This window comes from Parasteatoda tepidariorum, chromosome 12 (genome assembly GCF_982258835.1).
Source record: "Parasteatoda tepidariorum strain Cologne lab strain chromosome 12, Ptep-v5.0, whole genome shotgun sequence".
Classification (NCBI taxonomy): Eukaryota; Metazoa; Arthropoda; class Arachnida; order Araneae; family Theridiidae; genus Parasteatoda; species Parasteatoda tepidariorum.
The window spans coordinates 54531804-54556753 of record NC_141766.1 but is presented as its reverse complement, the minus strand read 5'-3'; the positions used below and the strand labels follow the sequence as shown (position 1 = coordinate 54556753).

Here is a 24950-nt window from a genome sequence, read left to right as displayed (position 1 = left end):
TGAACTATAAAGGAGTAGCCATTTTTGAGAACCTTTTCCAACATGAACTATTCTAGTAAACGGTAAATATGTTTAGGGCCGTATTTTTGCTATCAATCCAGAAGAAGAAGAAAAATTTCTTTTTAACTTTGCAACCTTTCTTCGCTCAATTTCATGAATTTTCATGAATTAATTTTATGAATGTTTATGAATTTTAATTTTATGATCTGGCAAACCTGTAACGAAAACATTTTAAACCATTTTTCAAAAATGACTGTAACTGTACATTTGAATTCGCTATTCGCTTTATATATTGCATTTTGAGTTTCATTCTGTATTTTCTTGAAGTTTCATTTTCTATTTTTTGCTTGATTTTTTTTTATTTTGCATAGTTTGTTTTATTTTACATTTTTTGCTTAATGAGTTCTATTTTTATTAAAATTTTTGGTGCTCCTCATACTATTCTATTGATATATTTTGCTATGAATATATTAATACAATATTAGAAAGCACTCGTTTTTCGGATATAATCGTGTGAGGTGATAACGAGATTACATATTTTCCTCATTTTTTATAATGTATATATATATATATATATATATATATATATATATATATATATATATATATATATATATATATAATTGAGTTAAATTTTAAAAAATGTCTTTAATAACTTTTTTCTTCTCCTTTAAAAAGTCTTCATAGATGAATAGATTGATAGATAGATAGATATACATATAGATATATACATACTATAGTATTATTTTGGGGGTTTGTTAAGAGTTCATCAGATTTTTAATATCTGGGTTGGTGCACCCTTGTTTCAAAAAAATAAAAACTCTAACTGATAATTCCAAGAAATGTTAGAAATACCCTTCTCAGAAACTCACCTGCTCTTTTCTAACTCGAGTAATTTTCTCGTAGTTTTCTAACTAAGTAACTCGATAAAATGTACATGGAAAGTAACTAAAATATTAACCTTATAATAGAAATATCATTTAAATATTTGGCCACTTTGATTAATTTGCCATGTTATCAATATGTTTATTTTACTAATTTTGATCCTTTCTGAAATTAAGTAACGTTGAACCAATTACATACCTGCCAACTTTTAATCCCTTCCATTATTATTTTTCCCAGTGGTTATAAAATGGAATTTAAACTTTAATTTTAAGCAAACAAATACGTTGTATTTGAGAAAACTCAAGTTGACAACCATGACAGTAACGCATATTAATATATGTGCTTAATTTTTGTAAGAATAGTGGTGATCAATATCATTTAAAAATTAAGATTATAAAAGAAAAAATAGTATATAATTACTACCACTTTAAATATGAAAATAAAATCTTCCGGAAAATCCGGAAGAGTTGGCAGGTATGCAATTAACAGAAACAAATGAAATGTTTCTTAAAACTTAAAATCAGAAATATTGCAATCTTAAAGGAATTTTTAAAAATAGCTTTTAAAAGCTAAATTTAAAAAATAATATTTTGTTAATTTTTCAGACTTTTTAATTCATGTCATTTTTTGAAAATTATATTTTTCTGGTTATAAAATTGCGGGAAATTTGTTTTTCTTTATTTGCACATAATTTTAGAATTGAATTTCGTTTAAAATTTTAATTTCTAAAATATTAGTATTAATAGTAATATTCTATTTAAAGTTATTCATTACATACTCTTTTACTTACTTTAATCTAAACTGTATATTAGATATAAAGTGTAAGCTTTGGATATTTATTTGGATTTTATAATTTTTTTTTTCGAATAAAAATAAGAAACAACTCTGTAAAAAGCTTCAGTTTTGCTGTCTGGAGTCATGCATCTTACACGTCAAATTTAAATGGAAACATACCTTTTAATAAACAGAAGTTTTTCCAGGCTTTTTTCAGTATCCATGATTTTTTTTTTTTTTTTTTTTTTTTTTTTTTTGTGTTTGTGTGTCTATAAAACTCTACTGGTCATTTAGTTAATTTCGGAAAATAGGGTATTTTGAGAGTAATTTTATGAAACTTTCTTCAGATTCCATGTACAGTTTTTTTTCTAATTCTAAAAAAAGCGTAGAATCTAATTCTTTTTGTACTTGGTTTGTTTAAAAAAAAGCTCATAACTATGTTTTTTTAAGGAGCTATAGTCTGTAATTGTGAACGGCAAATTTTGAGATCGGTCCATAATTACAGCGAAAAACACTTAAATAGATATTGTCTTTAAGACAAAGTATTTCGTAAAGCAACGATTTTACGATGAAAATAATTTCATGCGTTTCCGTTTTCTCGATAAAATATTTAAATGTTAGTTTCTACAACAAAAAAAAAAACAAAAAAAAAATGTAAGGCTCTATTTTTAAATATTCTGAAGAGTCCGTTGTTACGTCGAAATAAATTTGTGAAGATTTAGTTTTAACCGTAAAATAATTTGTAGAAGGTCTATTTTTACGATACACTCTAAAAATTTTCATTCTAAAATTATGGTAAAATAACTGACAGCTGTCTACCATAAATTTTATGATAAAGAACATTTTTTTCCTTTATGGTTTCTTAACCATTTACAACTAGCATTTTTCAAAAACATGAAAAAAAAATCAATTATTTAACTAGACATAGGAGCTCAGATTTTCGTAAGGTAATGAGCATTGGAGAGTGCCGGACACTGGAAATTCTTCTTGTGTTGAGATGGGAATGGAGGAAATATTGTGGTATCAACACTAGGACTCGAACTCCAGTTCTGTCGGTATAAGATTGACAGGTAATCCCGCTCGGCTATGATATGAACGCAGTTGCAAAGAACTAAGTAGCTTCATTTGGTGGTTCGAGTTGGAGCGATAGAATTCTGGTTGTTTAACTGTATAAGGTGAAAGCAGTTAATAAACAGTTTTTCTCAAACTTTACAGTTCGATTACCATTTTATTTACGGTTATTTGACTGTTTTGATTAAATATGGTAAAATAACCATTCAATAAATTGTTATTTAACCATTTTTTCCGAGAAATTTCTAACAATGTAAAATAGTTTCTGAAGTCTCCATTTTTACCCTAAAATAATTTGTAAAATGTCCATTTTTAAAATTAAAAAAAATTTAAGATATCTTTTTGCGATAAATAATTTGTGAAAGCTCCATTTTTATAGTAAAATTATTTGTGAAGAATCATTTTTTATGATAAAGAGTAGTTCATTAATAGACACACATTTCACCTACAGAGCTTAGAAATTTTTTCATCCTTTATAAAAAATTTGCACACGAATGAGCTTTTTCCATTTGGTTGATTCAAATCTAAATACTTGTGTGTCGTCTAATATCAAGACCTTGAAATCATCAGGTATTAAACCTTGTGGCGTGGTCATTTACTTAATTAAAGTACCTAAGTTTCCGGCCTATATTGGCGGAAATCTGGCGCCGCCACAGGAAGTGTTTGTTTGTCCATGACTTGTAAGTTAAATGTTGACATATAATATTCTAGGTCACTAGAAATTTGATTAAAACACGAAAGAAGAAACGAAGTTCTGATGTAATCTTCTGGCAAATGGCTAATTATTTTCTAGTTTGCTTTTAAAGAAAAGAAACAATAAATAATAAGCATTTTTTTAATATGCATATTCTAATGAGGTCAAAATTTCATCTCATTTATTCATTTTGTTGACTAATAGCGTTTTATGAAGGATTGTCAACTTATTTCAGTCGCAACCATCAACAAAGATTTCAGTTTCTCTCGCGTCGGGTGAGAATATTTATTTTGAAATTATTATTGTTTAATGTGCAATTGTTGTGTTAACAAATTTAAAAATAAATCCGTGAAATACGGTCAGCCAGTCTATAAAATAAAATCACGCGAATAATATAAAGAATTGAGGTACAATAATCTGATGGATAAACTAAACAATGAATAAAAAATATAAAGCAATTTAAATTTTGAAATTAGGAAAAACTATTGTATAAACGAATAGTTTAGAAGTAGGAGCATCTGAATTTCTGACTTAGTGAAAGTTTAAGAAAAGGGTTAAGAAAGTTTAAAATAAGTATAAGAAAATTAGAGACTCTTCTTGAGATTTTCGGGATCTAAAATTGGGTTAACATCTCAGGATAGTGTTTAGTGAAAATATAAAAAATTAGGTCCTGTTTTTTAAGAAAAAGATGCTTCTTTTAAGGAATTTGTGTTTCAAAATTATGAATTATGAAATCCCCAAATATGTTTTTCTAAACAATAATTCGTAAAGAATTCTTTTATAAAGTGAAATTTATTGTGAAGAATTCATTTTTAAGTTAAATTTTTTTGCAAATTATATTTCCCCCATAAAATATTCGGTGAAAGGTGGTCAAAATAACGGACCCAAAATGTTCCTTATGTGATAGTTAATTCAATAGTTAATAATAGAATTTGACGGTGTTGAACAGCCCACTCAAAACTGAGTTTACGTTTATCAATGCTCCCTACCCAGAAGACAAGGGAACTCCTGAGATAATAATTAGGAGAAACTAGCCTGCATTTGCATTTCATGAAAAGGAAGACCACGAAAACCTCCCAAACCTCCACTATGGTAAGTGGATTCTAATCTATAATCCGTCTACCACTGAGGATATTTTACGTCAGCTCTGAGATTAATGCGAGCCAGGAGTAGAATTCACATCAACCAGCCGCAACTGGGATTCGAACCTGGGTCACCTCGTTGAGATTTGAACGCTCTATCCCCTGACCACCAAAGTTCTATAATAGGAATTATGATTCTATCAACGCATTATAGGAATATGTTAAAGATAATAATTTTAGTTTAAGAAATTAAGACAGCCCTGCCTCGAAAAACTTGCTGATTGAAATTTTCAAATGCTGAATAAAAAATTTATAATATTTTTGTTTTCCAATAAGCTTTTTTTCGCAAAACTTCGTGATCATAATGTTACTCAATTGTGATATTTACATTTGTGTGGTTATTTCTTAATGTAATAGCATGATAAAAATTTAAATACATTTCTCTTTACCTATTTACTTTGTTAAGTGATACACGACTAATAAAACTACGTTGCAAATCGTTAAAATTGTCTGTTCTAATTCTAAAGTTAACATTATTAATATATATTTTATTATTCTTTTGTTATGTTTTCTTTTATTGATGCAGAGCAAATTATACTTTTTTATTATGTAATACTTACAGAATTTATTCGGTTAAATTTACTCAGCAGTTTTGTATTTTTTCTAAATACGTAGTAGTAAATGTATAATTTTGAAAAACAGAATTTCTGATAAACCGAAGCACAGAAGTTACGGATTTACATAAATTTAATAATATAATTTATTTTAGATAAAAAAAAAAATCCAATAGTTTTTGCTTCTTCTAACAAATATTAGCATTTTAACGACTTGAATTTTAAAAGCTGAAATCTTAGCTTAGCAACTTGAACTAGTCGTCGCTTTGCCGATTAGATCTTTCTTATCATTTAACTGTCTTCTTATCGGATAACAGGAACTTTCACTTTTTAACTTTTTTTACTCTTATCTCTTCTTCTGTTTCTCAAGCTTTTCCTACTATGCTCTCGGGGGTCAATCTTGTCGAAGTTTGTGTCCATCTCTTTACAACCATTTTAATCGTTAAATGGGACCCTTCATAAAATAATTTACTGCAAAAATGGACCTTTTAAATATTAATTATTTTATCGTAAAAGCAGACTTTTCAAATAATATTTTATATTAAAAACAGACCCTTTCCAATGTTTACACTTTAAAAAATAGTGCCTTAAAAAAATTCATCTTTTGAAAAACGGAGTCGACCTTTAATACATAATTGTAAAATACAACTCTTTTAGAGACAGGAGTTTTGTGTTTTGTCGCCAAAAAAACTTAATTGTCACTAAATCACAGAAATAAAACTGGCAGAAAGATCCTAATTCTACGTTAATTTGATACAGAAAATTGTGAGAAAATATTACACAAGATCACAAAACCCTATTTCTGCATATTCACGAAATTTTGAGTGGATTTTTCACAATTTCATAAAAACGGACCTTTCACAATAAGTCTGAAGTAACTCTTGGTTCACACAGTCGAATTCAAGTAAGTTCTATTACAGTTTAATCATCCAAAGATATTTTCAAATATTAAAAAATTTAAACTTTTACTTAAAAAACGTAGCATTTTCATATACTTTTAAAATAAATTATCATTAACGTTTATATTTGTATGCTAATATAGTTTTATAGCCTTCACATTTGACCTCAAAATAGATATTAAGTTTTATAAATTAATTGGTGAGTTAAATAGTTATGGAATTTTTTAATTATTATTAATATCAAACAAGTATGATATATAGCCTTAAATTAAAATTTGTAATGATTCAATGGATTAAGAAATGTATATTTCATAAAACCTTATTAATACTAATATAGGGCTAAATAATGATATTAAATAAACAATACTGAAGTTTTGGATTTTTATATTACAGGCAAGCAAGGGGAGAAATCACTCTTTAACATGTATCATTAAATAAAATTTAAAATTTTAAGTATTTGTTTGCATGTTATGTGGAGTTGTAAAATTATATAAAAGCATATTTAAAGTCAGTTCTTCTTTCTTTCTTTATTATGTTAGCATACTTAGGAAAAGCTTGGATAGTTTTTAATTGTTATTGAAAACTATTATTATAGTTAAATGGAATTGGCAAATACTATGAAATACTTTGCAATGGTTTAGATAATTTCAAAGAGCTTAAAAGCTGGTTTAAAGAGAGAAAAAAATATCCTGATTTAATACGAAACTCTGATTTTTTTTGACGGAAAAAAAACCCGATTTTTTCCAACCATGAGAAATAGAGAATGTTTAATGCTTGAAGCAAAAATATCAATAGAATTCAGAATTAGCTGTTGTTAAAGTAATTGCTCCCACGTTTTGGGAAGAACTCTAAAGTTAAATAGTATTGTAAAACGTCCGTTTTTACGATAAAATTTTTCGTGATAGGTCCTTTTAACAATCAAAATTTTTTTAAAGGTTCCAAAATTTTCCTACAATTGCCACAGCCTGGAATTGCAAGTTTCTTCCATCCCAAATGAAAAAAAAGAAACATCTATTATGAAAAAATTTTTTAAACAGTTTATAATTGCAATCTAATTTAAATAATAATTTTAATTTGCAAGCTAACGTGACATTTATATTTGTTGTATCATTTTTAAATAAGAAAAAACTGACAAGTGACTATGTGGGGAAAATTAACTCTAATGAATATCTTAAATTAATAAAGCTGCTATTTTTTAAAAATTTTATGTAAGTGAGTATAGGATAATCACTTTTTTTAATTAAATAAAAAACTGTTAAAATAACATAATCAAACTTTATTAATACTAATAAATTTACAAATCACATATTTAACATATACATACATTACTAAAAATACATAATGAATTCACAACTATAAATAGCATGCTAACTTATTAATCAAATACTGTTCCATACTGCTAACTTATAAATCAAATACTGTTACAAATTTCCAACTGTCTCTTAAATAAAAATTTTGTATAAAATTTAAGCACTTTTGATAAGTATTGAATTAAGTAAAAAGAAATTTTTAACTTTCTGTCACAACTTTAAATTTAAGTAATTCTTTTAATATTTCTAAACATTTGTTTTCGTTGTTTTTACTTTCTTCCATTTCGTTCAGTTTCTTAAATTTTCTTCACACCTTTTTTTAATTTCTTCCCCACAAAATGCCCTTGCCACAGCAAATCTATGCAAGTTCTTTCCCGTTTTAAACATTCCTTAACGTTCTTAGTTCTCAGTTTGATGCAATCTTAACTCCTTAAAAGAAAAGACAATAGTCATTGTATAATTGAATTTCCAATTTCATTAATCTTCACATTTCTTTTAAAAATTTTACTTCTGTCTTTTGTTTAAACAAGAAAACATGATGAATGTGCGATTGATATTACCATTACAACTTACGTTAGGCTGTTTTGAGAGAGGCTATAATGCCACTCTCCCAAATCTTTACAACACCTAATTTTTCACTGATGTCACAATTGTCAAAAGCAAGAATAAAAGAGAAATATCATTGACCTCTGAAACCCAAAAAAAAAACGAAGCTTCTATCATTACTCATAAAATATACTATTTGTCACTGACAATCAAGCTTAAAAACTATAACCCTACGTTCTATTTGGCGTAAACATTTTTGTATTTTTCCAAAATGGCCCTATGAATGCCAACTGCAATGGTAGATTCTGTATGCTTCATTACTCATTGTATCTGTCCGTTATCTTGTGAGATTTCTATTTTCAATTCTAGTCTCACTGTTGCCAAATTTGAGAAATGAAGTCCATTCAAGTAATTATTATTCGATATTCAACGGCAAAAAAGAAAGTTTTCTAGCAAATGAGATTTTATTTATTCTAATACTTTAAGCTTGGTAAAAATTAAATATCATTTATAAAGTATCGAGGATTTAATGTATTTATAATTCGGGGGTAAATATTCTTTTAATTTGCAATGCATTTTATTAAGATTTTTCACTTAAAATTGTATCTTTTCTGAATAAAAATAAACTTTTTATTATTAAAAACAATCTTTTTTAATAGTTAAGTCTAAAAACAGAATAAATTCAAAATCGGAAAAACAAAAATTAATTTCTTTTTCTTTTTTAAAAAAACGAGCGTTTTAATTAATGTCTAAACGGATTTATTTCATATAAACTTTAATGTTTAATTGCAAATATTTAATTTGTTTTGAAAAAGGTTATTTTTATTTATTCAAAAATATTTTAATTTACAAAGCTTTACAATAATTATCCCTTACTTAGTACCAATTATAAAAAATTCCTCTTTTATCAGCAATTAGCATATCAATAAACATTTTTGCCGGATATTTTATCACTAATTATAAAATCCTTCTTTTATCAACAATTAGCATAGCACCAAATATTTTTACCGGATATTATTGTCAGAAGCATCTCAGTGTGCATCGTACTTATTTTTTTTGCTATATATTCTTCGAGTTTGGGCACATGTTCAGTATATATACATTGGATAAATACTGCTGAACTTCGAAATAAAACAGTAATCAATGTTTATTTTTTTTCCTGCAAAAATTAATAAATCAAATGGAATCGAATCAAACTATATCAAAGTAAAACAATCATATCAAAGCAAATTGACTCAAATATTTATTTTTAATTCGCAGCTAAAACAAATAATACTATATTTACATAAAAGCTATATCGCGTTTGACTGTAAAATTTATCACAAGTTAATTATGGATCTCGGTTTTTTCTTATTAATTTTCTTTTTATCAATGAACATTAATCAAATGGAAACACGCCAGGATGAAGTGAATTTCCTTTGTTATTGTAAAACATTTTTAAGAAATATTCATAGCAGACTTTGATCTTACCGTATTTCAAGATTGTTTTTTTTTTCTAAAGCATTAATCAAATACAAACGCCTGAATAAAATAAGTTCCTTTTTCTGTCTCGATTGTAACATATTAAAAAGAATTAATCTGGTTTCGAAACCTAAGTCGTAGACTTTGATCTTACTATATTTATTTCAAGATGATCGGCTTTTTTTTTCCAAAAACATTAGTCAAATACAAACACCTGAATGCAAAAAGTTCCTTTTTCAATCTAAATGGTTCGGTCCATTGTAAAATATTAAAATAAATAAATAAAGAGATTCGTCAAGTTTTGAAACTTTAACCGTAGACTTTCATGTCACGATACTTCAAGTTGATCATACAATCATGAATATACAAAAATAAGATGAGAAATATAAAGTGATGACTAATACCTACACAAAAGGAAAGCCATTTTTCGAAACTGTAAAAGGATTTGCCCCTTATCTCTTTTCATTATAAAATATATTGTATTTCGTAGTTTTCAAAAGAAAAGAAAGAAAGAAAAGAAAGAAATACGACTTTGAGAGTAAAACTTTTGAACTAAGTGATTCTTGTGAGTTGACTGAAATTTCATTGCAATTTTATATTCCGGTTCATAGCAGTAGCTCATCAATGTGACTTATTTATGGAGACTGGAGGAACGTGAAAAATTTTTCAGTGAGATTAAGGTCACAAGCGTGTTTTAAAGGTCACCAGTGATGATTTGATGATCATTAAATTAAATCGGATAATCTATCTTCCAATCCGAAGGAAATAGCCTCTTTCACATTATGGATAAAGGAAGAGTGCTTAAGTTGACATCCTTACTTCTCGACAATTTCACAATGGAATGTTGCTTGCTTTTGTCATTAAAATAAAAGGTGGGGTCTTAATACCTTTTGGATCTTTTTTATTACTTTTTTACTAGACGGAGGCAGTCTAGACTTTCATGCTCAAAACATTATTTTGTTTAATCTTTATATAACGAGTGCCCGAACTTTTTCCAGAAATTGTCAGAAATTAGGATTTTTGCCAGAAATTGTCATTTGAACCGATAAAATGAAAATAAGGAAATATTACAGCCCTGTTTATATGTTTTTCATTTATGCACCATTTTTTTGTTATTTCAGTTCATTCGTAATCTATGCTATGTTAAAATAGTTCGTTTACACGACAGAAAAAAATACATAATTACCAGTTTACGCCAAAACATAATTGCCAATAACTTCCTTTTTCACGTCTTTTTTCTTAAAGTGCATAAATATTTGCCTCGTTCAGCGGAAATCTGACTGAGGCACAGAAAAATATTTTTCTTTTTAAAAATATTTATTTACTTAACGCAGCTTTTTGAAGCTCTATCGTCAAGAAGAATAAAAAAAGTCATAGCTTAAGTGCCGTACACTTGAAGCACTGTGATGATTTTTAAACTGTAAATATAATCTTGCCCTGAAGAATTAATTGAGCTTTAAAACGAACTTAAATATTTTAAAAATTATGAAACTTTTTTAAAAATCGCCAATTTGGCGACATTTTTTCACCTAGATGAAAATTATCAAGATCACTGCGTTATTCTCGTCTTTACAAATTTTTATGAGCACAAGTAATACAGCATTGGAGTTGGTTTTTAAATATTAAAAAAATTAGACCAGAAACGCTTTCCATTTTAACAAAACTGTGACTTTCTCCATATTTTCGTTTTACACCATTTTCAAATTAAGCGAAATTGCCAAAATTGCATGCCTACGTAATATTTTAACTGCTCTTTTTTAGATTTCACTTTAATTTAAAAAGAAAACCGCTTTCAGTTTTAGAGCTAAATAATATTACTTAAATTGTTAACAAGCCGTTATAGTTAAAATATCTCATTTCCTCCAAAACTCGGCAAGAATTTCTATAATTCTATTGCCTCTATTTTATTTATTTGCACGACACTGTGATCGATAGGTATAGGAAATACCATGAATTATTGCGATATAGTTAATAAATGGTAGTAAAATTTCGTGTGAAGTTTTGAACAGAAACAAAGTAGTGCTAAAACTTAGCAAGCTACTAGTATTTAAAATAGTTTTCTATATATTATTGCTTTATTACTAAATCATATTTGTGTAACTTCGATTTAATTATAGGTGATTTGAGCAAATTTTCGACTTTCGTTTTATTATGAAGGCATAATTTTTGAATAGTTTACTCAATTTATGATCATAATTATTGTTTCTTTGCTTTTTTGATTTCAAAATAAGAAAAAAATGCTCTTTATTAAAACAGGACTCTGGTTCATAAAACCTAATTCTAGATTCAAGAAGTTAATAATAGATTTTTTGCAAATTCATAACAAGTCTGTGCAGATCTCAAGTTTTTGTAATTTTTTATAAAAACAGGACACTACTTTCTCAAAATTTTAAATAGATTTTCACTGTCTCAGTAAAAGAGGACCTTTCACACAAAGTTTGCATCGATCCTTGTTAATAATATTTTAGACTAAAAACAATTAAAAATTGCCTTTAATTAAATAAGGGGTCCCACTTACAGACTTACCTCGTTTCACAGCAGTTAGCTAATGTTACTCGGTTGTTATTCGTTAGCTAATGTTACTTCAAAGGAACATCTCCAAAACAAAGGAGTATAGGTACAAAAGCATCTTAGAGTCCTTAATAAGGACTTAAGATCGCGAATAGAATAATAATGAGTTAAGAGTGACTGGATATTTAAGTTGACTGACCAAGGTAAAAGAAAATCATACGTCGAAGAGAAGAATTCTTTTCAAAGTTTTGTCAGGCAACCAGGATTTTTGGGGGTCTAGTAAAATAATTATAAAAATATCGACTTCAAGTCAATAATAACATTACCTCCTTCGCCTAACAGGAACGTTGTGTGATTTAATTAATCCTTCATAAATTATTTTATCGTAAATACGAACACTTCACAAACCATTTCATCTTTAAAACAAAAAACAAATCCTTCACACATAGAGAAACTATTCTGGTAAAATTACCGCATTGTATGGGAAGGACATTTCTATGGTATATATATATATATATATATATATATATATATATATATATATATATATATATATATATATATATATATATATATATATATATATATATATATATATATATATATATATATATATATATATATATATATATATATAACCTTTACTAGCTATTTTATCTCAAAAAACGGACTGTTTGATATATTATTCATTTCAAAAACGGATTCTTCGCAATATTCTTCCGTCAAAAACGATGGCAATTAAGTCACTCATTGGCGACCATTTTTCTAAATAATATTAAATTATACTTATTACTTAGAAAAAGTATTTCCAATGAATTTATCAATTGTTTTTTTGCTTTCCTTCATTCAAATTTTTTAAGTACTATCGTAACCGTATTTTTCAACAACAAAAAAAAATTTACACCTGATTTTCTTACATTCACCGTACATACGAAAGTCAGTACAATCTGTACCAAAGTAAAAAAAAAAAAAAAAAAAAAAAAAAAAAAAAAAAAAAAATAGAAATGGACAAAAATGACTGACATACTTAAACACCAAAAAATATGTAAATGATTATTCAGCATATAATATATAATAAAAAATGATTTATAATAATAAATGATATGTAATAATATTGTTATTTAATGTATAATAATAATTAATCCAGACTTACAGGGTCTTATTTTGTAAAAAAAAAAAAAATAAAAAAAAAATAACATTTAAATAGAGTAACCAGTTTATACAAGAGCATTAATTGCCAAGCTATATATATATATATATATATATATATATATATATATATATTTATACAAATCTACTTTTTTAAGTGCCTTCCTTCTTAACACTTTCTCCAGGTAAAGAATTAGCCATTGCAGTAGTGAATATTATAGTATATTACGCATAACATGTTTAAAAATGCTAAATTTTGAAAATTTTGTTAGAAACCTGCTCCCTTATTAGAAACTAAGCTTGCCACCCACATTGAAACTGGGCGGACAGTGCGTTTTTAAGGTTATAGAGGGATGAAGGAAACTGTTTTTCGACCCCTTTCAGACATTCCGAAAATAACAAAAACACTGTTTCTTTTCTTTTCTTTATCTTCTTTTTTTTTTTTTTTTTTTTTTTTTTTTGAAGAAAAAGAAGAAGGTGGGAAAAAGATATGATCCTTGAACGATCTGGATAATTGAACAACCAGTTAATCGATTCCATCCGAATACCAGTAAATCGATTCCGAAATGTTGACTTATTTACATTTTTGGATGATTAAATTGAGTTATTGTTGTTACTAGTTTGTTTTCTGTTTCATAATGCTTAGATTTAAAAGTTGCCCATTTCTTAAAATTAGAAGTTTTTGAGATTTTGTTACTAAACTGAGTGCTGGTGTTGATCGCATAGCGGAGAAAAATACGAACAAAATTACACAGAAAAGGTTTTTTTCTTAGAACGAAAATCAGATGAAGTTGCAACATTCCTTTTTATTTTAAGCTCAGATACGATTTCGATTTTAACACAGTCTTAAAAAACTGTTTGATGAGCTACTTTACAAGATAACAGCACAATACTGCTTTCGTCATTTCTCAACAGAAACGATCTTAAAAATGATGTCCGAACACGTTCAATGGGCAATCATTGCACACCATATGCTTATATATTTTATTTTTTAACCGTCGTTGAACAGCCGACCCAATTTATGAGTTTACGATTACAAATGTTCAACTACGTAGCCTTGTAATTTTGAACCCAATCCAGAAGACTAGAGAACTCATGGATCAAGTATTGGGAGAAATTTGCCTTCGTGGAGAACTTTTTGATAGAACTAACCCGTATTTGCGTTACATGAAGAGGAAAACCACTAAAATCTCTGATGGTTAGCCTGACGGCAAGGGGACTCTAACCCATGATCCGTCGTCTACTGAGGATATTTTACGTCAGAGCTGTGATCGGTGCGAGCCGGGTGCGGAATTCGTTTCAACCAGCCATCTCTTGTATTCGAACTAGGTTCACCTCATTGGAAGGTCGCTCTATCCCCTGAGCCATTACGGCTCATATGATTATATATGATTACACTTAAAGTATAATTTTACCAAATCATTATGTGTAACATAAAAACTAGACTGAGTAATTTTTTTATTAAATATGCACGTACTCCTATTTTTTTTAAAAATATATAAATATTATAATTCATTTAAAAGATTAAAAAATAACTCTTGCGAATCGTCTCGTAGATAAATTTCTTAATAAAAGTATTTATCACATTTTGAGGCAGTGACCTGAATATTGGCGACAAGCCTTAAAACGTTCTTTAATGAGATACGTAGTTCGTAGAAAAGATTAAATAACCTGTCGATTATGTATCTGAAAGAAAGGTGGAGGGGGTCAAGTTTTGCCCCCTTTGAAATTCCTCGATCCGAATGACTAAAAGGCGTCCGTTTACCAAAAATTTTCTATATGATGGATCGGCTAAAAATGGCCTCTGCATCAGAGCAGCGGCCTCATCTGTGTAATTATTCGAAAAAGAGTTCTTATAGGTTACGTAAGAATTGATCGAAGTAGTTTTAAATGTTACCTATGTCTAGAATTGAAGATTGAGTAGTTCGAGACAAAAAGAAAATTACAAGAAAATAAAATTAAAAAAATGAAATTGTTTCTCAGGCATTTCGAGTGTGGCAAACACGAATCTTATCTTGATCGGCTTCCACAAATTAGACGCGTTGCTCATTTAAAATGTATACTATGTTGTGGGAATACAGTTTCTCTTTTTAGAGAACAGAATGTTTGACTTTCAATGAAGTAAACGTGATTGAGAATCTGATGACCGATTCACCTCCGATGAATTTTCTTGCAATCAACCAAAAGCTATTTTTAATATTTTACGATTCACAACATACCCGGAAACTTAAAAAAGTATTCAAACTCAAAGGCTTTCAGATCATTTTTAACTTGCGATGCAAAGACATTTTTTCATATTATTTCATTTTAATTATAAATAATCAATCTAGAAAATCTCAAGCAATTTGAGTGCGTTCTATGTTGGGGGAATACAAAGTCTGTTTTTGGTTAACAGAATGTTTGACTTTCAATAAAATAAACGTGATTGAGATTCTGATGACCGATTCACCTCCGATGAATTTACTTGCAAACAAACCAAAAGCTTTTTTTAATATTTTACGATTCACAACATACTCTGAAACTTAGAGAAGTATTAAATCTCAACGGCTTTCAGATCATTTTTAATTTGCAATGCAAAGAAATTTTTTCATATTATTTCATCTTAATTATAAATAGTCAATCTAGAAAATCTCAAGCAATTTGAGCGCGTTCTATGTTGTGGAGATACAAATTCTGTTTTTAGGGAACAGAATGTTTGACTCTCAATGAAGTAAACGTGATTGAGAATCTGATGACCGATTCACCTCCGATGAATTTTCTTGCAATCAACCGAAAGCTATTTTTAATTTTTTACGTTTCACAACATACCCGGAAACTTAGAGAAGTAATAAATCTCAAAGGCTTTCAGATCATTTTTAACTTGCAATGCAGAGAAGTTCTTCTCATATTACTACATTTTAATTATAAATATTCAATCTAGAAAATCTGAAGAAATTTGAGCGCGTTCTATGCTGTGGTGATACAAAATCTGTTTTTAGGGAACAGAATTTTTGACTCTCAATGATATAAACGTGATTATGAATCTAATGACCGATTCACCTTCAATGAATTTTCTTACAATGAAAATTAAAGAAGATTTTAAGTCTTAAAAATAGTCCAAAAAAATTTCACGTCTAATGCATTGTTTTATATTTATTCACTCTTTTGAACTAAAAAATCTCAGGTATTTCGAGCGTAGTAAACACGAATCTTATATTTTCATCAGCTTTCACAAATTACACGCGCTTAAATTGCATTGTATACTAAGTGGTGGAAATACATTTTCTATTTTTAGGAAACATAATGTTTGATTTTCAATGAAACAAACATAATTAAGAACCTGATGACCGAATTTCGATACATTTTCTAACAATTAACCAAAAGCCATCTTCAATATTTTACAACTGATTGATTATACACGGATACTTACAGAAGGACAATTCCATAATAACAGACTAGCATTTATAGATTAAAAAAATCGCATTATTTTTTTGAAAATATTTATGAAAAAAAATAAGTCGCTCGTAGCTATGTTTATTATGTGGCCTTAGAAATGACACAATTGCAATTATAATTAGTAAAAGAAATTTTAAAGAAGAGATCATACGAAAAAACTACATGAGTGTTTAGTTTCGCAATTTTTTTTTTCAAACTAATATTAATTTTAAGCACTCAAAACGTGCGGAATATTGTAAAAATAAAAACAGTATATGTACCCATTTGTTTGAAAATCAATAAATTTGCTTAGAAAACAAGCTATTTATTTTTTCATACTTACTGTGGCTAACTGTGTACATAATTACACATGCACATACATGTGTAATTATGTACACAGTTAGTTATACATTTATGTACACAGTTAGTTATACATTTATGTACACAGTTAGTACATAGTACATAGTTAGTATTATGTACACAGTTAGTACATAGTTAGTTATGATACATAACTAACTATAATACAGCTCATACTATAACATACATAACTAACATACATATACATAACAACAAATACATACATAACTATAATACAGCTCAACAGGGAAAACTGTGTTTAATGTGCAGTGTTTCACTGCACAATAAGAACTTTATGTATATCTACGTTTTATTACACTCAAGGTAAGAAATAAGTATTTTACTGCAATTGATAATCAACACGTAAATAGTTTTTATAATTACACTCAAGTATGTTTATAATAAAACAAATCGGTTATTTTTTTAAAAAATTTATAAATTGTGTATTTAAAATAGAATACAAGGCAAGATAATGTTTAAAAACTAAGTTTTTGGTGTAATTTAAAAATTTTCTAATTTCAAAATAAATCTTGAAATTTTACTTTAAAAAAGGTATTTTAAATAAAATTTAAATATTGAAAGAATTAAACTGTAAATCGAACGGCGTACTAATAAATGTTGCTAATTTTATAGATGCATTTGCTTTTCGAAAAACAAATTTTGAAATATTTGATGTATTGTTATAAAAATGTTTGCTCACATGTCAATTGAAGTCAACAATAAATGAAAGTTTAAAATTATTTCGTTTTAATGTTTTGAAAAAGAATTGAAACTAAAGAATTGTTAAGTTGTCTTTTCTGAAGAAAAACAAACAAAAATGTTTATGATGTGTGACTTCTAAAACGAATATTTGCTGGGCTTATGGTCATTTTTTAAATCATAATATATTAAAATTGTCGATCAGAGAACTGCATGAATTTCCGCATTCAGAAACTACTATCGATTTATAACAAATTAATGTGTACTGCATGTTTTTTAAATAATAAATGCATTTATTTATGTTTGTACCTTTTCTGAAATAGTTAAAAAAGTTTCTTAATTATACATATCCAAATCGGTAGTAAGATTATAATTAAAAAACATTATGAAACTGTCAATATTGTAATTTATTTCCATTTCAACATTAATTGTAAAGTTAATAAAAGAAACTTTCTTTTTCTTCTAGATATCCAGTTCTATGGTTCTTCTAGATAACAGCTCGCCTCTAACCTCAAAAGCTGTTTCTAACAATATGTTTTCCTCAGTGTAAACAATCTCTTCTAAGATGGCATGCCCAAAGCCAACCATGGAATTTTATTTTAATGAAAGTCGGGAATCGACAACAGACGACAATTTTTCACTGTCATCTACACCAAAACCTCAACTGGACTATAGAGGTTCACTTTATAAGTCTAAATTCGATACCTTATCGTCCTATGGGGGCCGAGCATCTCCTGGACATGATCTAGGTTATCATACACTTTTAACTAGAGATAGTATCACTCCGACTCCAACACACACTCCGACTGCACCACGCAGGACGTTTGACAGTCTGAGTTGCTCCTCTTTTCGATGGAGTGATGCTAATTCATCTATGTGTAACACGTCACCTTATCCAAGAACATCAGATGTTATATCACCTCATCGCAGTCATGCCGCATCATCTGTGCCACCTTCATCAAGGTGAGTTTCTGAACAATGATTTAAAACAAAACTGAGTGATTTTAATTATATTTTAGTTCCATGGGTGGCACAGTTTTTACCACCCTGAGAAAAATCTGTTTTTTTTTTCATGGTTTTTACCATCTTTAAAAAATTTGGGTTTGCCGTGGAATTTACTATTTTGGAAAATGAAACTTTTTTTTACTTGTAGTTTTAACATTTTCAGAAAAAATTCTTGTTACTTCTGCCATCTCTGTGAAGAAATGAAAACAAAAAAAAAACCTACTTTTAAGGCGGTATTGTAAACTTGATGGTTACTAAAACTTTCCAATTGCAATTACTTTTTTTGCATACATATGCAGTTGCAATAAAGTTTTGGCATACATTGATATAATAGATAGTGATAATTTATGTAAATTGTTTTAATATTAAATTAATGATTGCTGGCTCATATTGAAAATCTAATACTTTATCCGTTTCTCAATTTTTTTAATAGTGAAAAAATTTGCTATCCCTTTATTTTAAAAAAATTTAGTTGTAAAGCTAAAATTTGGTTGCAGCATTCAATTAGATCACTTCTCCAATGGTTAAATACTTGCTCCTAGTGCCTAATATTAGATAGAATATCGAAGTTATAAACATTTGCTTTAGTTATAAATAACTACTACCTGTCAATAAAGAAATATGGATTATGATAGTATTTACAAGGTTTTTCCTATCTTTCCAGTGGTTTTTATCGGTAAAAAACTAGTTTTTACCATATCCTGGTAAAAACCAGCTTTCCCTGTGAAAACCCAACCATATTTGTCCGGCAAGATAAGCTTCAAATAATTTTTTCTGAAAATCAAAGTGTATGGTAAATAAACAATAACAGACACGATAAGATTTTTATTGTATTTTAAGAATATATTATGGAGGATAAATAAATAAGTTTTGTTGTTGGGTAAATTTTTCGCTGTTATGTACAAATATTACAAACATAATTTTTTTTTCCAATTGACATTCGTCAATTTAGGCGCTTAGGGGCAGACATGTTGGTCATTCTTTCAGAGACACCATATTAGGTGGGCCAACGTTGCTCCCACAGTCAGGACAGATAATGTAGAGAGTGAAAGAGCATCCATGCCTTGTCCAAGATTCGAACCCAGACCCTTCCTGATGCAAGGCCAGTTCTCTAACCCCTACACAAACCGGTTGGCTTACAAACACAGATAAAAGAATTATATTACTTGATTATAACCCTATGAATTACCAGGACAGATGCTGATAATATATTTTCATCAGAGAATTACCGAGTTAACCATTAATTACCCTACATAATTAATGATGTAAAACTTTATGATATTTGAAATTGAAAGAAGTCTTCGATTTAATCATCATTAAATTAAAAAATAATAAATAATTACGAAAAAAATGCGTTAATCTTCGAATAAGTTAAGAGTTTTATAATAATTGTGAGTAAGAATATTTTAATTATCTTAAACATGGGTGCCACTCTTCAGTCCTGGGGACTGAAATCAGTCTTGAGAAACATTGGGGGACTAATGAATTCTATCAATTGAATTCAATTTTCTTTCTTTTTTTTCAATAGAAAAATCTTTTTTTTTTTTCAATAGAAAAATCTTTTTTTTTTTCAATAGAAAAATCCTTTTTTTTTCAATAGAAAAATCTTTTTTTTTTCAATAGAAAAATCTTTTTTTTGTTTTTTTGTTAAAAATAAAAAAATTTTGCATTTTAATGAAAACTTTGTTTTTTTTTTTACAATTATAGAAAAATGATCTAGTAATGATGTTATACTGCAATGAAAGAATGGTTTCGGGACTTTTATTTATCTTCCTTTTGTCAGCCTCACTAAATCTTATTCTTAAAGTCTTCACAAACGGGAGTGATTGAACTTATAATATCTGCTTGTGTTAACAAAATTTTTACGATTGCTGGATCTAAATATGCTACACCCTCCCCCAAACCTATTGACATGCTGGCCGAAGTTATGTTAAGATTATTAAAAAGAAAAATAAATAAATAAATAAAAACGAAATTATAGTGATAGAGCAAAAAATAAATAATGGTGAAGTGAAAAATAGAAATATGAATAATTTCAGGAAGAAGTTTTTTTTTCGAAAAAAAAACATAAAATAAAGAGAAAAATTAATCAAATAATTGATTTCATATGTAAGTTATTTTCAAGAAAAGATAAAGTTGGTGACAGTGAGCTAAAAATTTCTAAAAATTCAGTAAACAACACTGGAAAGTATTATTCGGTCAAAAAATAAGTTCAGTCCTAAAATGTTTTTAAAGTGGCACCCATGTGCTTCAATAGTTTCAGCGACATGACATAATGTGCAGAAAATAAACATGAACGGTCTTTTGGGCGTTCTTCTAACTACTGGGACCATATTTTTCATTTTTTGTAAATCAGAAAATTCGTTGAAAAAGTAAAGTACGTTTGTTCCGCGTCAGCCTCGTAAAACTGTTGACTTTTAATATATTTTCAAAAAATACTAAATTTATGAAGTGTGTTAAGTGTTAAGTGATTTAGGCAAATTGACACATCGCGAATTTATTTGGATTCATTAGTTTTTTCTTTAAATAAAAGAAAAATTTTTAGAAGAAAAGTTTGAAAAACTGCTTTAAAATGCTATGTTCATTTTCTTCAACCTACTTTTGAGCTATGTCCATGTTCTTAAATTGTTCCGCAAAATTCTATTTTTTTTTCCCACGGCTATACTTACTCATTTGCGTGGAGAAAAATCAGAAATTGCGTATCATTGAGATGCCTATTCTTATTTGCAAAGAATATAGTAAAATTCGAGTTTCCGCCAATACTTAAAGCTCAGCTCTCATTAGATAAAATAATTACAGATTAATTTATTTATTAAATAAAACAAACTTCCTTTCTTTTACAGATCAACCAACCTAAATGTTCTAAATACAAACTCTCTACTAACAACTTTTAAAGGAAAAAAATCGCACAAAACTTCACAGTTCGACCGATTACCAGACGATCTCATCATCAAAATATTTTCATTTTTATCCAGTAACTATTTGTGTGTTTGTGCCAGGGTATGCAGGCGATGGTATTTTCTTGCTTGGGAACCTCAACTATGGACTTCCGTGTGTTTAAGTAGTGAAAGAATCCATGTGGATCGAGGATTAAAGACATTATTTCGACTTTTATGTCGGGATTCTCCAACTGTGTGTTTAGCTGTTGAAAGGATATCTTTAAATGGTTGTTGTAAATTAACGGACAAAGGTATGTTTACAATCTCAAAGAAATGTCCAGAACTGAAATCTCTTGAAGTTAAGGGCTGTGCTTTCATTTCAAACGTTGGAGTATCGGAAGTTATCACAAGGTGTGTCAACTTAAACAGGCTTGATCTAACAGGTAAGTTACTCATTTTATTGTTGTTGGTGGTGTTTTTGTGCTTGTCCTTTATAACTAAAAATTTAAAAAACTGCTAAACGTTTATTTAAAGTTGTTATTGTAACTTCGTTTTGTTTTATTTTTTAAGAAGCATCTAAACATGGACAAAGAGTCGTGAATAGTTAATTCAAACTGAAATTAATTATAAAAATAAGCATTATTTCCGCCAAATTTTTTAAAGAATCTCTACTTTTAAGCAAGTTATAATTTGTATCTTATGCATTCTCAATAAAAAATATATCCAATCACTCTACGATTTGATAGAATTCTTCAGAAATCGTAATGCTATTCATAAGAACTACGTCTTAACTCATCCGTATAGTATATTAATCAAAGTGTTAATAATATATTCCAATTATTCTACAAATATAAATATTTCTACATTGTTTCAAAGCTTAATAGATAAAAATAAAGGATGCTTTAAAAGAATCAATAATGATAGGTTGATCGCCATTCAGGAGTATTAGGTAGTATATTCCTCTAGTAAATAGTTGCCTTTTATGAATGAACTGGTTTTTTAATGATCTAGATAGGTCATTTTAAATGTGTTTTCTACGTCACAAAACTTCATTAATCAAAGAATATTCATTATGTCAGCTGATCGCTTTCCCCAAAGCTTTTCTTTTTCAGAGAAAGTTTAAGTCATCATCTGGTAAAGACTATTTTGATTTTTATTCTCGTTGACTTCTAAATAATTAGCATTTTTTCATTTATTTTTGTTTAGTAATAAATTAAATGCCTATTTAAATTACATGTAGAATTTGCACTTAAATTTTAACAATTTCTAAGTCAAATTAAATATTATGTAGAATTTGTACTTCAATTTTAACAATTTCTAAGTCAAATTAAATATTATCTGATTAAATTTAGCCTTTTGAAATCGCTGTACATAATTGTATGATTTGAATCAAAATTTTTTTCATTTAATTTACTGAAATACATGGTTGGCATTTCAACCGGAAGAAACCTATTTCTTCCTGGACTGTGTAAGAAACTGGAAAAAACTGGAAGAAACCGGATAAAATAGAAGAAGAAACTAAAAAATATCAATACAAATGTTTAGGAAATGGATGAAACTAAAATTACCAATCCAAATGTTTAGACATATTATAAGAATAATTTAAATTCACACAAATTAAATTTAATATAGTACCAGGAGTTAAAAGTTTTTCATATCTTTTTAAGATTAAAAAAACATTTATATTCATACAGAATTCAACAAATCCATCTATCATATTATATATCAGTTTGAGTATTCATACTTAACAGTGTTTGATTAAAAAAATTAGTATGCTATTTGTAAATCTGAGTTCAAAAAGTTTGTATAGTAGTGAATAGGTTTGTAATTTGTTAATTTAGTAGTATTAATAAAATTTGATTATGTTATCTTGAGAGTTCATTATATAATTATAAAATTATGTTTTTCTATAAACATTAACATAAAATATAGTCAAATTACAGTTATTTAAATTTCTTAAGAAATTCATTAAATTGCAATTTTTTTTCCAATTGTTCCTATTCGGTTTTCACTTATTTAAGAATCATATATTAAATCCTTGAAAACTAATACTATTGTTTAAACTTAATCGCAACTTTAAAATGTTTAAAAAGCTGTTTTAATATTTGATATTTCTGTTTGAAAAACATTTTCTTCCATTTCTTACACTTTAAAAAAAAAACTATTTTTTCCGCTTCGGAAAAAAAAAAAATGAAGTTGCTTTAGTACCAACCCAACAAATTTTAAATAAACTGCTTTTAGATTAAAAAAAATATAAGAATTAAATAAAAATACTTGAATCATGTCAAGTAAATTTCTATATTAAATAGGGTATGAATTATATTTGAAATCATAATTCAGAGTGACCGTTTTTTTACACAATAACGCCACTTTTTCTCGTTGCTCAAATAATATGTTTTCTCCAACAAAATTGTGGTTCTATACGTCTCCCACGCTGATGTAAGATTGACCGTAATGCATCTTCTTTTCCAAACCTTGTCCACAAATTACCTGCCTTAGTGATTAAGAGAGAGCAATTGTGGGTGTATACAAAAGACTCATTATTAGACCTTGCTTGCTAAAACCTGCATTAATTTCCATCTGAGTGGGCAAAATTGTAGGTTTTTGGAGTTTGTGTAATTAAGCAAGGCATTTTTGTGCGCTCTATTGTGTCCTGATGAAGGTTGAAGGCTTCTTTTTTTATTCTGTTGAAGGTGGAGCTTTAATATTGTGTACTTTTTGCTTTTATTTGATAATGCCGCTATTCGTTTTTTTTTTTTTTTCATGTCTTTCATCTTTGATCAGGTTTACTTCTATTTTTGTTGCTTTACTTTTTATTTTAGAAAAGCGTGTAGCTAACTCTAATGACTATTTTATAACAGTAAATAAAGTAATAACAGTAAATAAAATAACAGTAAATTAAGTATAAAAATAATCTGAAATGCACAGTGGGCAAAAAAAGAATAATAAAAAGTGGAACACCCAGAATGACTCTCGATCTAACAATCGGATTTTCACGTACCAAAACTCTATCGTAATGGTTTTAGAGTATGACATTAAATTCGCTAATTAACAAGAACAGACTATATTTTAAGTAAAAAAGATTTCAAAAAAGTCTTTTATTTAAAATATTTTCCATGAACTATTCAATTGAGTTCATTCAAAATTAGTTTCGTTAAAATTATGAAAAATTTTGTATTTAATGTTTTTCGTCAATTATTAGATAAATTTTAAAAAAATTATGGAATTATTAAAAGTTATTTTTCGGTTGGAATTAATTATCTTTGGCAAAACAAGTTTTTTTTAATTTTGTGCAAAAATTTTCAATTCATTTTAAAAAAATTTCGAGTTATAGTGAAATACGCAAAATGGGAAATTTACATAACTTTGCCCAAAGTTTGAACCACTCTCCTACAGTAAATAATAGACCCATATTTTCCAGATTGCGATTTCTATATTTTCCAGATTACCCATAATTTAAAAGTCAGAAATCCAAATCCATCGAAAAAAGGTATGTTTATTCAGAGAAAGTACATTTTTGTGTCTACTTTCGCTTCTACGCCCTAGTTAATTGGGATATTTAAGGTTATGCCCTTAAACCATTCAGAGAAAGTGTTTAAA

The 24950-nt window shown here is 27.8% G+C and overlaps 1 protein-coding gene across 2 annotated transcripts in view; it reads left to right on the top strand.

Moving 5' to 3' along the window:
• Positions 1-24950, top strand: part of LOC107439957 (F-box and leucine-rich repeat protein 7) — a 156915-nt gene that overhangs the window by 94725 nt on the left and 37240 nt on the right. For both annotated transcript variants that reach the window (XM_071188143.2, XM_016053089.4), the window contains exons 2-3: positions 17933-18429; positions 21315-21793. In XM_071188143.2, the coding sequence (XP_071044244.1) occupies positions 18032-18429; positions 21315-21793 (877 nt within the window). In that variant the 5' untranslated portion in view covers positions 17933-18031. The remainder of the gene's footprint in view (positions 1-17932; positions 18430-21314; positions 21794-24950) is intronic.